The 12,442-nt window shown below is 43.5% G+C and overlaps 1 protein-coding gene across 1 annotated transcript; it reads right to left on the reverse strand.

Moving 5' to 3' along the window:
* Positions 1-274: 274 nt before the first annotated feature.
* LOC137294378 (mammalian ependymin-related protein 1-like) lies at positions 275-11,982 on the reverse strand. The gene is made up of 6 exons (XM_067825381.1): positions 11,916-11,982; positions 2,823-2,857; positions 1,874-2,008; positions 1,109-1,280; positions 878-965; positions 275-347 (listed from the first exon to the last, which is right to left on the reverse strand). Exons 1-6 carry the CDS (start codon positions 11,980-11,982, stop codon positions 275-277), a joined length of 570 nt encoding a protein of 189 aa, XP_067681482.1.
* Between the last annotated feature and the right edge of the window lie 460 nt (positions 11,983-12,442).

Here is a 12,442-nt window from a genome sequence, read left to right on the forward strand (position 1 = left end):
CAGATAATATTACTTATGTATATATCTTCACAATACACAGTAGTAAGTCAGGGTAACAGCAGATCTATTTTATTTAAAAAAACATCTACTATAGGTACAGGAACGAAGGATGAAATTTTGATCGGACGTTTGGACAGTGACATTTGGATGACATTCTGCTGGCGGGGTGGATGCCTTTGCATCCGTCGACAAAGTGATATCATAAAATGTGTAATTAAGACAAAGATCTGATCGTACTCTGTGACTGAAACGGGCATCTACGCGCGATGAACGCTTATTGAAGGTCGCATTCCTGAGGAGGGGTGAACACATTAGGGTCGGCGAGTCCAAGAGTGATATCGTAAAATCTGCAAACAAGAGTGATGAGTGATGTCAAACCACAGAAGCCAAAACAACACATGCATTTAGTCACCTGACAACACGATGAAAAACAACGAAGTAATATTGTTTGGTGTTAATGACATCAAAATAGCATAAGAGTATCTGAATTTGACTAAAGGTTAACAATTCACCCATGAAGTCGGTACTTCGATACAAATACGACATTCATATTTAAGCATCTGAAATGTTTCAGCTATGCAGTGAACACACCGATGAAGGGGATTTGCCAACAACAGGCCAAACTAGATGACAAAACTTTCTGTTTCCTGTTCTATGCTACAAGTTTGTTTGTCAGAGTATCTTACTGAATCTATAATACAGGCGTTTATCAAGAACAGAAAAGAGCTTTGAAAGTTTGTTCCCGAGGAGAAATAGTGACGTATTCCAGTATCCATACTGGATCTCAGACAATGCTCATTGAGAGAGATGGGCCAATCGTCTGAAAGAAACTTTCATATCTGACTGAAAGGTGAAGACTGTCAGGATGGAAACTTACTGTCTGAGAACGACGCCGGCGCTATTGCTGGTAATGACGACAGTGACGGGTAGGCAGTCCATGGAGGTGGCAGTGATGAAGTAGGAATCTGGAAGAGCACCATCACTCTCAGTTGACATCACAACATAACACCCATGTACCATGGGAAGATCCAACTATCAATACAATCTGTTTCGGTAGTCGAGACAGAAGTTCTTTAGCGTTATGGTTTGTCTTAAAAAATTAACTCACTTCCGGCAAGACTGCCGTCGAAGTTGACGGTGGTCACCTGTTCGTCGTTGATGCCAATGACGCCCTCGTCTCTCAACCTGGCGTCCCGGGGCACAGTGAATGGAATCGAGGGACTGGTGAGCGTGGTGATGGTACAGTTGCGGGTGCGCAGGTTCAGATGGTACGCAAGGTTCTACACAGATTTCAAGGTGCAACATCATTATCGTCGTCGTCGTCGTCGTCGTCGTCGTCGTCGTCATCATCATCATCATCATCATCATCATCATCATCACTGTGACGGTAAATGCAAGATTTAACAACTCCATACAACAGCTTAGTCTATATGTAAATCTACTTAACGGCCAATACCTGTAATTATTATAGCTATTTTACAATACTGGAATTAAGTGGCACCTGAACGTGACCTTTTTGATTGGCTCACATACTACATAAGGGAGAAACACAGACAGTTCATGATGCTTTTGCTGATTTTTTTGTTTGCTTAACGCTGCACTCAAAAAACATCGCTACTATATGACGCAGGGCTATAGATACTCATGTCTGGATAAGACAGGCCATTGATATTAAAGAAGCGCCTAGGTATGGTCACAAACATAAATGCCAAGAAGCCGAAAGCGGGCACTTATTCCTACAGGAAACCTTACGGAGTGCTCTTCGCGAGGGTCGTGAGCTTATGCAATACTCCTAACACTGCATTTTCATGTGTGTAAAGTGATTACGAATAATCGCTACCCGTCAAGGATGTGTGATCGTGTGTTGACTCACCTTACTGTAGAGGTACAGTCTGTCATAGTACTCGCGGTCACGTCCGATCGCCATCTCTTCAGTCTCGCGGAAACGCCTGTTCGTGTCATCATAAGCAAATCGCCCGAACGCACCTAACTGCCTGTCCTCATCGAACTGAAAACAGAAACACGTTTCGAATTACACGTGCATGTTCAAAACACTATCATTATCACTCCTCTCATTTTCTGCTCCCTGATGAGTATATAACCCAAGATATGGTTTCACAGCTACATCGCATTCTCATTATACCGGGTACCCATTCACTGCTGGTTGAGAAAATACACTGGGTTACTTGCAATATCACGCAGCTCTTTACTTCCACTCGTTATACTGATCTGACAACTGCTTCGTTAGAAGTCGCGTCAGATGCATTTTGAAATCGGCCCAACAAACATCGATGTGTCTTTAGATGTCTGTAAATGGTTTCTCGAACTTTGACCGGATGTTCCGAAAGGAGAATCATAAAGGTTATCCTCCCCCACCACTCCCTCTAGGATGATGTCATTTTGATTTGTTTGTATTTCTCTCGTTAGAGTGATACAATGTATTCATAGTTAAATAATGAATTTAAACAACATGTATAAAACCATCTTCAAAGACACTGTGTGTATATTAACAGCAACAGAAGTCGACAGAATTCGGTTGATTATAGCATAGGTGGATCCTGGGAGGGGTACAGGAATGCGCATCCCTCCTTTTTGTCCTGAAACTTTCTTAAATCACCACAAAAACGCGGTTGAAAAGGGAGTGTGCACCCTCCGTTACTCAAAAAGCTGTAGCAGCCTCCGTATAGTACGTGACCGACAAAATACTGCTATTGGCGGTATTACGATACAATTTCATTCTAATACGAAAAGTTTAATCCAGCTAGTCCAGAGTGTTGTTTGTTATATACAACATAGACGAATCCAGTGTATGGAAAACTTACAATCGACAGTCTTCCTTGGAACTGACTTGGGCTCTCTGTAAGATGAAAACAGACATTGGCCAACTGATAATATGCAGCAAAGAACAGTAAAGCAGCACATGATATTACAAATTACGCGATGTACGTATCAAGTGCTGGATCATTCTAAATCATCATGAAAACGCTGTCCCCCACACGTCATTCCAACTTCTAGGGCTGCCATTTTAAAGAGAGGGTACATCTTATCAATATCTGTTTAAGAACAGCAACGACGTGAAGAACTGGAGATACTTACACAGATTCTATAAAAGGTCAAATGCACAAAAGCCGTTAATGTTTAACGATAAAAAACAAGGATAGCTTCCTTCAAAAAAGTCTTGTACCATGACATGTAGGTATAAAATAAGACACCATAAGTATTACGAAATAGTTTCATTATGTTTTCTCTACATCCCTCTAACACCTTGTTGTCAGGGGCAACCGTTCATGAACGTGTCCTGATATTTATCGATATCAGGACTCTTTGATGAAAAGTGTCTTGATATCAGATACAGGGACACTTTTGAAAACTTCAGTAAACTGTATCCTGACGTCACCAAGATATTAAAACAGAAGATTTTTATTTTTATTTTCACATTACCAAAGATATCATTTCAAACTGGATTGAAAAGATCAGGAAACGACCATAACTTTCTAACTATTCGAAAAGTCAAGACGACTTTTCAGCATATTCAGTGCTTGAAATCGTGAAAATATCAAAACGAGGCTTTGCTACTAGAAAACTTTGGCGGTTTGGTACGGAATTGATTTTATATCAATCTCAAAAACACCATCAGTCAGCCACATGCATCGTGAATCATTTTACGACCTTATCAAACAGGGCAGTTTGTGATTTCTTAATTAATGTATGGCGCCTAAACCTCAACATAAAATATAGAAATATGGTGTAATTAAAGTTTAAACTTAATGTCCATTTGTAAATGCCATCTTCTTATGAAACAAGGAATTGGAATTCAGTGTAACCAGAGTTGTTTTTGGTGTCTATTTTCACTTTCACACGAATTCGGATCGACTGAAAAGTAGGTCATTCTCTGAAACGAGGTTAACGAGACTGATGTTTCGGTATGTCCTCAAAAGCGCACCTGTAAACCCTCACCCTCCGGTTCTCGACACGACTCAGAAATTTACATTTTGCTTTATGAGAAAATACAAATGTTCTATAGGCACACCAATGTTACAGTTGAAGAGAAGCTTTCAGCTTGTGGAGTTTAAGTAGCAAAACGTTTCCTCAAACAGGCATCGCTTGTATACTCAGCGAAAAATCGGCTATTGACCAACCAAATTTTCATTATCAATTTAAAGTTCATATTATGATATACATAATACTTAAGTATTGGATTTGGGGATGTTTCTTAACCTCTTTGTTGAGGACATTGCACTACTTAGCGTTTCATGTTAATAAAAAGGTATCAACTCGATCGACTTATACCTTTCTAAATGGCCAGTAAATCTTCCATCTAGACCTGCCTCGTCACACATGCGGGGTAGCATCCTGTTGGTGTCTGCGAGAACTTTAACAGAGAGGAGGTACTAATACATACTGTTCAATTGCAGTTGTAGGTTGTCGGGCTATTCGTACGTTTCGGTTTCCCGCCCACAAGTCGTAGATGTTTATACACACCATTTACAGTTCCGTTGTTTATTTTGAGGAATCCGATTTTGAAGGAAAGCTTCGATAAATTCACCAGTCACTAATTCACTAAAGCGCCGTTGCTCTTGCCTAGATGTAAGTTTTAAGTCTTCTCAGCCCTCAAGTCAGTTTGAGACAACAACTCGTCTACATCATTATCCAACACCATGGTTCAATAAATGTATAACACGTGCTTTACTTTATACCTGAATATTGCACATGCTCGTGCATTTTGGATGAAACGATGAAATCACATGTAACAGATTACTGCACTTGGAACGGATCAGGACGCTCCCAAGGGTCCAATTATCCAGCGCCACCAATCCCAACACTACTACTGCGATGTAAGAGAACTTAGGGTCGGTTGAGGAGAAAGGTTTTTGGCTGTCATGAATTGAAGGCAATGTTTTTCAGCTAGACTGTGAAAACAAGACTTAACACATTTCTTGCTGTTGATGGGGTGGTTCATGACACTGCCCTTGCAAGTCGAGTTGTCCGATTTGACGACTGTCGGGTTTATCGTTAGGGAGGCTGGGCTGTCTGTGCAGCGGTCCGGTTCTGTCTTCTGTCCTCGGGTTCCGGACAGCAGTTGTCAGCGAGAATGACTTGGAGTTTGCCTGCCGTGGGTTGAAATTGGTTGCATGGGTAGATGTAGACGAAATCCGTTTTTTACCTTTTTCTATGGCCCCACAAAAGAAATGAAAATACAGTTCCAGAAACAGACTAGGCACATCGTATCGCTCGTAGAAGGTGTGGCCTGATCACTCTAGGAAAAGTTTCTCTCGGTCAGAGAGGAAGACATGGGAACACTTCACCAGCTGCAGCAGGGTCTCCATCGGGTCTCACGGCTTGACGTCGATGCGTTTTCTCAAGTTCTCCATGGTCTTACCAAACACCGAGTGCTTCATGAGCTTGTAGAGGTTTTTCTCGAAATCGCAAGTCTGAGTTCAATGATGCTTAGGTCACGGGGCGGGGCAGCAGTGTCGACGTGCTTGACAAGGGCTTCAAAGTCGGCGTAGAAGACATACGACACGAACATCTGATGTGTGTGGTTGGCGAATTTCAGGACGTTGTTGTCTTTGTTGGGCATGTCGATTCGAGTCGCCGTCTGTCCCTCCCACGCCTTGGCGATCCTCCCGGTCAACTTGTGTGAAGCCACGCAGGCACCACTCGCAATTGTCTTTGTTTCTTTCTCGTCATGCTTTGACTGTTCGTACAGCAGTCGGCTGAAATGTTAGATCCACACGTAGTGGTACTTGTCGCTTCGCCAGATCACAAATATGTTGATGGTCTGGTGTAGTTCATCATACATCAGGGAGCTGATACTGTGCACGATCGTTGCGTTCATGACGATGTGGTCGTTCTGTTTTTGATTTTGGTGAACCGGGAGTCGGTTCGACGATGCTGTCCCAGACAAGCCCGTCGTCCTCGCGATAGCTAGAAAGTCTCTCCGAATGTCAATCGGTCGGAAACAGCACGGATCAAATCACCACCCTCGCGCAATTTTGTTTTTGTTTTTGACGTTGACCATGGCTTGCTCTTTCGTGTAGTAAGGGGGACGGGGCAGGTGGGACCCGCCTTTGAAAGGCTCATACTATGTACTCGGTGACGCATTTCTTGTCGCAGGTTTCAACTTTGCTAAGCAGCAGGTAATTGCAGCGGTTCTTCATTCTTCAACCCAGGGTTTATACTCGCGTTTAAACGACCTAATCCAATTGTTTGGCGACGAACCGGTCGCGGTCGCGGTCGCGGCTAACTCGGTGTGGTTTTCATGCACGAATCTGGTGTGGATGAAATCGAGTCGCCGTGGGCGTTTTTCGGTGTTCTCGATCTGCACGGCATGCAGTTTTTCACGGCCTCGTCATGACGTTTCCGTTTTGCTTCTACTTCGGCAACGTTCGCGGTTCGTAATCGGGAGAAGAGGTAATTGCTGCCGGAAAAGACCAGAGCATTGCCCAAGGCCCCGCCAACCATTGTCACGATCATGGCCATGTCGTCGATATGCACATGTACAACGTCTTCACTTCAATATGTTGTCCGGGATGATGCCTAGCTTGACAAGTATGTCTTTGGTGTCCGCTGCCGGTCCCAAGCCGAACACGAGCATGCCCATATTGAAGTCGAGCTTAGGTGCGGGTTGCTTGGTGATCAGTTTGCTCTAGTGCGCGTAGCCTATGGAAAGCAAGCTGATCGCGGTGGCGAGGTACGCGTCGTTGACGAATATCTTTCCATCGGTCGTCGACATTTTTTAATAACATGATGCCAGGGTTAACATCTCGTCGGCGGTGCCCGTCGCCATCATCGCGTGGGGTTGTTTTGGTTTGGTTTGGGTTTTTTGTCTGCTGTTTGATCAAACAGCCTTTGCAATTATATTATATATTATAATATTGTTTGTGATTATTATTACAGCTTCCACACCCCAAATACTAGGTGTTCTCTTGTCTCATTTGGCGTGTAATTCACAACACGTCCTCGGGAGAAAGTGAATGCCAGCAGCCGCTGCTATGTCAACCCGATCGCAAAATCCACCAAGCATGGGCTGATAATATACATATGGAAATTAATTAAGCAAAACCAAATTCAAAGACACATAAAAACTTAACAAAGTTTAACGAAGTAATTTTGATGATTGATTATTCAATTTTGATGTATTGACATACAGCATGAGCTTTTCATGGGTTGATATGACGCGCGTGAAGCTTCCACAGCGCACGTGTATTGCTTTAACCTCAACTTTCGAAAAATGCACTTTTTCCCTGGGGTGTTTACAAGCGCAGGTTGTCGATTGCATTCGGTTTTTCATTCATTTCAATGTCATGGCACGTAGGAAATTATCAGAGGCCACTCGTTGGCAAATAATCGGCATGAGGAATGCTGGTATGTCTCTAAGACAAATCGGGACTCAAATCGGACGACATCATTCCATAATTTCAAAACTTTTGAAAAAATACCGGGCCACTAATGAAGTTAAAGACCTGCCTAGACCAGGAAGACCCAGGAAGACCACAGTCCGGGAGGACAGAGCTTTACTGAGACTTGTACGGCGCAGGTCCTTCGACTCGAGCTCTCGGTTGAGACAGGAGTGGCTTCCAGGGAGACCCATCTCGAACAGGACTGTTCGGAATCGTCTGAAAGCTGCAGGATACCGGGCAAGGAGGCCAATCAAGCGACCCAGACTGTCTCCAGCCCATAAGGCAGCCCGACTGGCCTGGTGTAATGACCGTTTGCACTGGAACATTGCCTCTTGGAGGAAGGTCCATTTCTCAGATGAGAGCCGGTTCTTGCTGCACATGGTGGACGGTCGTACTCGGGTCTGGAGGCAGAGGAACACAGCAATGGCTCCACGGAACATCCAGGAGACTGTGGCCTTTGGGGGAGGTTCCGTTATGGTATGGGGGTGCATTTCCATGAACTGCAAGTTGGATATCATTACCATCCGTGGCAACCTTAACGGTGTTCGTTACCAACAGGAGGTTCTTGACAGGGCTGTGGTACCTCATTTTGAGAACCATCCTCTGGCAACGAGACCCATATTTATGGACGACAATGCTAGACCTCACAGGGCGCATGCTGTAAATGATTTTTTGCGGCAAAATGCAATTGACAGAATTCCATGGCCTGCCATGAGCCCTGACCTCAACCCCATTGAACATTTGTGGGACTTTATTGGCCGTCGTGTGAGGCAGAGAGACCCACCAATCCATAATCTCAACGAATTGACGGCTGCCCTGCATGAGGAGTGGAACAGGATCCCCCAGAATCAGATCCGGAGACTCATCCAAGGAATGAGGAGGCGTCTGGAATCGGTGGTGCGTGCGCAGGGAGGACACACTAGATATTGATGAAAGTCGGTGTGCAGACTCTCAGATGACTGTTCTTTCTTTCCATGTGACATTTGTGTTAATACACCTGACAACAACGTCTGTGGATGAATAGTAAATTGTGTCCATTTTTTCATGAATTTAAGACAGTTTTAAGAATTTGGATTTCGTTGCAATAAAGCAAAGTCTTGATACTTTTTCCCTTTAAGTTGTTTGTCAGAGATCGTCTGTTGAATAAAAAAGTGTCAAACTATATCAACCCGGCATATTTTGATTGTCAGAACACTTCAAAGTTGCTCCAATAGAAAAAATTGGGGTGTTGCTTGATTAATTTCCAGGTGTATAGTTCCCGTTTCCGAGTTCTATGACATCGCTCAAACACGATCCGTGAATTGCCAAGTATAAAGATTCCGTATCCATATGCAAAAGTGCAAAATCAGCTCTACTCACGAAAACATCGAGGAAGTTGTATTGAAACTCCAACATCCGTTGCTTGGCGTACAGTAGAATATGAAACCCTAAAACAATCGGGAGGTCTTAGTGACCTCGAAGTCCTCGTCGTTTAGCTGACGCAGCGAGATAAAACGCGCGTTATTTATGCTCGATCTGGCGTCATCATCACCCTCCACGTAGACACATTCCCGGTGTTTTGATTTGTCCAACAGAATCCGGAATTGCCGATCAGTTTAAAACACCCGCCGAGCAAAGCCAGGTCTGTCTCTGCCCGTCGCAGCAGAGACCGTCGTTCACCGTATACGATTGTGGATTCGCACACAAAACATATGTAAAACATGTCATCTGTGACTTTCTTCTTTTTTCCTCCTCTCTTCTGCTTGGCATGAAATTCACGGAGAGCGATTGTCCAATGACCTTCCAACCGAAGCGGTTGTTGTAAAAATTTAATACAAAGAAAACCTGTGCGGTTGATTGTCTGGGAAATATAATAAACTATTATTACTGTGAGCAACAATCCATTCATCTTTCATCACTAATGCGAGGGGGGAAGGTTGGATATTTCCGCGTGTCTTGGTCATGTTATCTCGTCGGTGTCTATCCACGAATTATTTGGGAAAACCATACCACTTAACGAGGCCTTGTTTAATTCTCCCCTTACTGCTTTTATCGCCCTTCACAGTTCTATACTTTAAAATTCTCTCTATACGCTATAGCGATTTGTCCGGATCTTTGAAATTTGTTCATTTCAGATTGATAGAATATACCGTTAATGGGTTCTGACTTTAAATCATTGACTTTGTATATAGTGATGCCCTCTCTGCGTTCGCGGTGGACGACTCTGAAAACTATCCGCATCCATTTCTCTTCGTACTCCTTTTCAAACGCCGTCTTGTTCATCGAAAGTCGAACGAGGTCACCTATTCTAAACGTGTAGTGCTTGGGGTGAAAATACATTGATGGGGTCGTTAATTCGTCGCTTTTCACACGCATTGAAGTGTCGTAAATATCTAGCCAAATCTCGGCTTCATTCTTGTGATGAACTTCAGCCGCTAGAGCAGTGATATAGGGCACCCTTGTTCTACCCTGGTTGAGGGTGTTGGAATGTGTCACGTTCGGCTTCATGATTTTGAGCAGTAATGTAGGGCACCCATGTTCTGCTCTGGATAGTGTTGGAATGTGTCGGCTGATTCGTGTTTGTGTCATAACTCGAGGTGACCCGTGAAGGTCCCGGGGTAGATTAGTCCTTCAGCAACCCATTCTTGCCATAAAAGGCAACTATGCTTGTCGTAAGAGGCGACTAACGGGATCGGGTAGTCAGGCTCGCTGACTTGGTTGACATATGTCATCGCGCTGGTTGACTGGATTGTCTGGTCCAGACTCGATTATTTACAGACCGCAGCCATATAGCTGGAATATTGCTGAGCGCGGTGTAGAACTAAACTCACTCACTCACTCATAACTCGAGGTATGGGTATGACGTCAAGGAGTATTTTTGTCCTCATTTACATAAGTAAGTCGGGCTATTACCTGCTTTTTGATGCAGTACACTGGCATCACTTCTTACAAATTGTGAAACTACCAAAAGGTATCCTCTCACATTGGGGAACTTTGTATTGGAATAGTTTGGTTCACTGTGAACAAAACATCACGAACATATACTGTCAGTATCCACAGCAAATTCTCTCCATGTGATCTGAGTTACATTGACCTAATGTAAACCATAGCTGAGTTATGCCCCCTTATTAAGAAAATCGATTTTTGACATTTATTGCAGGTCATTTTTGATTTTGTGAATATGACGTTATGCATTAGCACATACATCCATTTCATATACACTTATGTCGTTCAGATATCAAGCTGTATTTTCTTCGCTCACACTTTCCGTAAAGATTTTAAAAAATCGTAGCAGAGTGTTTTTATTGGTGAACGATAAAAAACGGAGAAATTTACTGTTTTTCAACACACACGAAAGTTTTGGACAACTTTTAGCAGTGTCTATTTCTCAAACGGCTGAGGTAGCCGCAGTTATATTTATACCAACGGATAGGAAATTAAATATTCTACATTTCTGCAGTCTAAGTAAACTTATCCTCAGTACTTGTCGTTACACTCCACCACTGAATACACTGAGACGAAGTTTACTTAGACTGACATTTCTGTGCAATTTTTGTAGCCGTACGCAGTCTAAGTAAACTTTATCCTCAGTACTTTTCGTTACGCTCCACCACTGAGTCTAACAAAACCTTATGGGAGGTCGCGTCAGGCAACCTTTGAGATTGACCAATCAGAACACAGCTTACCAAATCGCGAAAGGGCACATTCGCACATACCTTTTGAACTTTTTATCTCGGAAAAAGTTCGTACCCGAACGATTCCGAATGGTATTTAGCGTACGATCGCTTCGGGTGATGCACACGGCTTACGTACAGCCATGACAACGGTGAGTAAACAGTCGCTGAAATTAGTGTTTTTGACAATATTCAAGGATGTTATCCGGCGGAAATATTAGCTAGTGGTAACCATGTCAAGAGAAACCCCAAAGCGTTTATACCGCAGGTTAAATAATTGTGTTATATGCTGATTTTTGTTTGTGGGGAGATCTGTGTCGGTGATCTGAATATTTTGAAAGTCCCTCCGATCCCTAAATAGTAGCCGTTGTCTGATTGGTTAAATCTATTTAACGGTCTCGGATTTGATTGGACTGTGATTGGTCGCTCAAAGGTTACCTGACGCGACCTTCTGCTAGGTTTTGTTAGCCTCAGTGGTGGAGTGTACTGAAATACACTGAGACGAAGTTTACGTAGACTGTAGCCATACGCAGATCCAGTACCACGCAAGCGCAAATCTCGCACAACGTTCACTTTTCAAACCTTACGAAAATGTGCGCCTGAAAAAAAACTCGTCATCCAGGGGGTTAAATCTCCAGGAAAATGTCGGTATAGAGAAGCACATAACACACCTCGCAGAGACGATTTCAGACGTGCCTGTCAAATTTGACAAAGATCCATCCTAAACGCATTTCATGAAAATTATCTTTACTACACTGAAATAACATGTAAGTTTATGGAAATGACTTCGAGTGTCCGAATACTTTTTGCACGTCTCTGTAGGTTTGCCATGTTCAGTGTTATAAGCAGGATGACCTACCGCATGGGTGGGGCTCTTGGGCCAGGGCCACGGCGGCCAGCAGAACGAGGCTTGCGACGGTCAACATGACGGCACTAACAAAGGTCTCCAGGTCACGTGGCACACCTTTATATACAGGGTGTCCGGTCACAACTGCTGAAAAGACTTGTAGCACTGAGTGGTTAGACGACCTTAAACTCACAATGTCTGTAAGTTCACATTGAATATGAATAGTCATTAGCGGGTGGCGCTTATGCCATCACGTCACACGTGTTTGGTACTTGGATACGGCTGTTGCACAAATGTCATTGGTTCTCAGGTTTGCATAGCGATGCTGATGCTATTGATTGCTTTACATACTACAGTGTCTTTTTTCAGGTCAAAAAGCTACCAACCATTGCTTGCGTCTGACGGTTGACAACACGGGGCAGGAAAAAGTAATCATCTCACAAACAGCTCTTGTCATCAATTCATAAACACATGCTTAGTATAATGTCGGATTTACCACTGTGGTAGATCCAGCCAGGTGGTGTGAGGTTAATCCCGAT

This window comes from Haliotis asinina, chromosome 8, assembly GCF_037392515.1.
Source record: "Haliotis asinina isolate JCU_RB_2024 chromosome 8, JCU_Hal_asi_v2, whole genome shotgun sequence".
Classification (NCBI taxonomy): domain Eukaryota; kingdom Metazoa; phylum Mollusca; class Gastropoda; order Lepetellida; family Haliotidae; genus Haliotis; species Haliotis asinina.

Bases quoted from the DNA above. Each gene is read 5' to 3' on its own strand.
- LOC137294378 (XM_067825381.1), bottom strand. From the start codon at position 11,982: ATGTTGACCGTCGCAAGCCTCGTTCTGCTGGCCGCCGTGGCCCTGGCC. The intron at 1,281-1,873 runs GTGAGTCAACAC...AAATCTGTGTAG, and splicing joins GACTGTACCTCTACAGTAAG to AACCTTGCGTACCATCTGAA. The intron at 966-1,108 runs GTGAGTTAATTT...GTGCTCTTCCAG, and splicing joins CGACGGCAGTCTTGCCGGAA to ATTCCTACTTCATCACTGCC.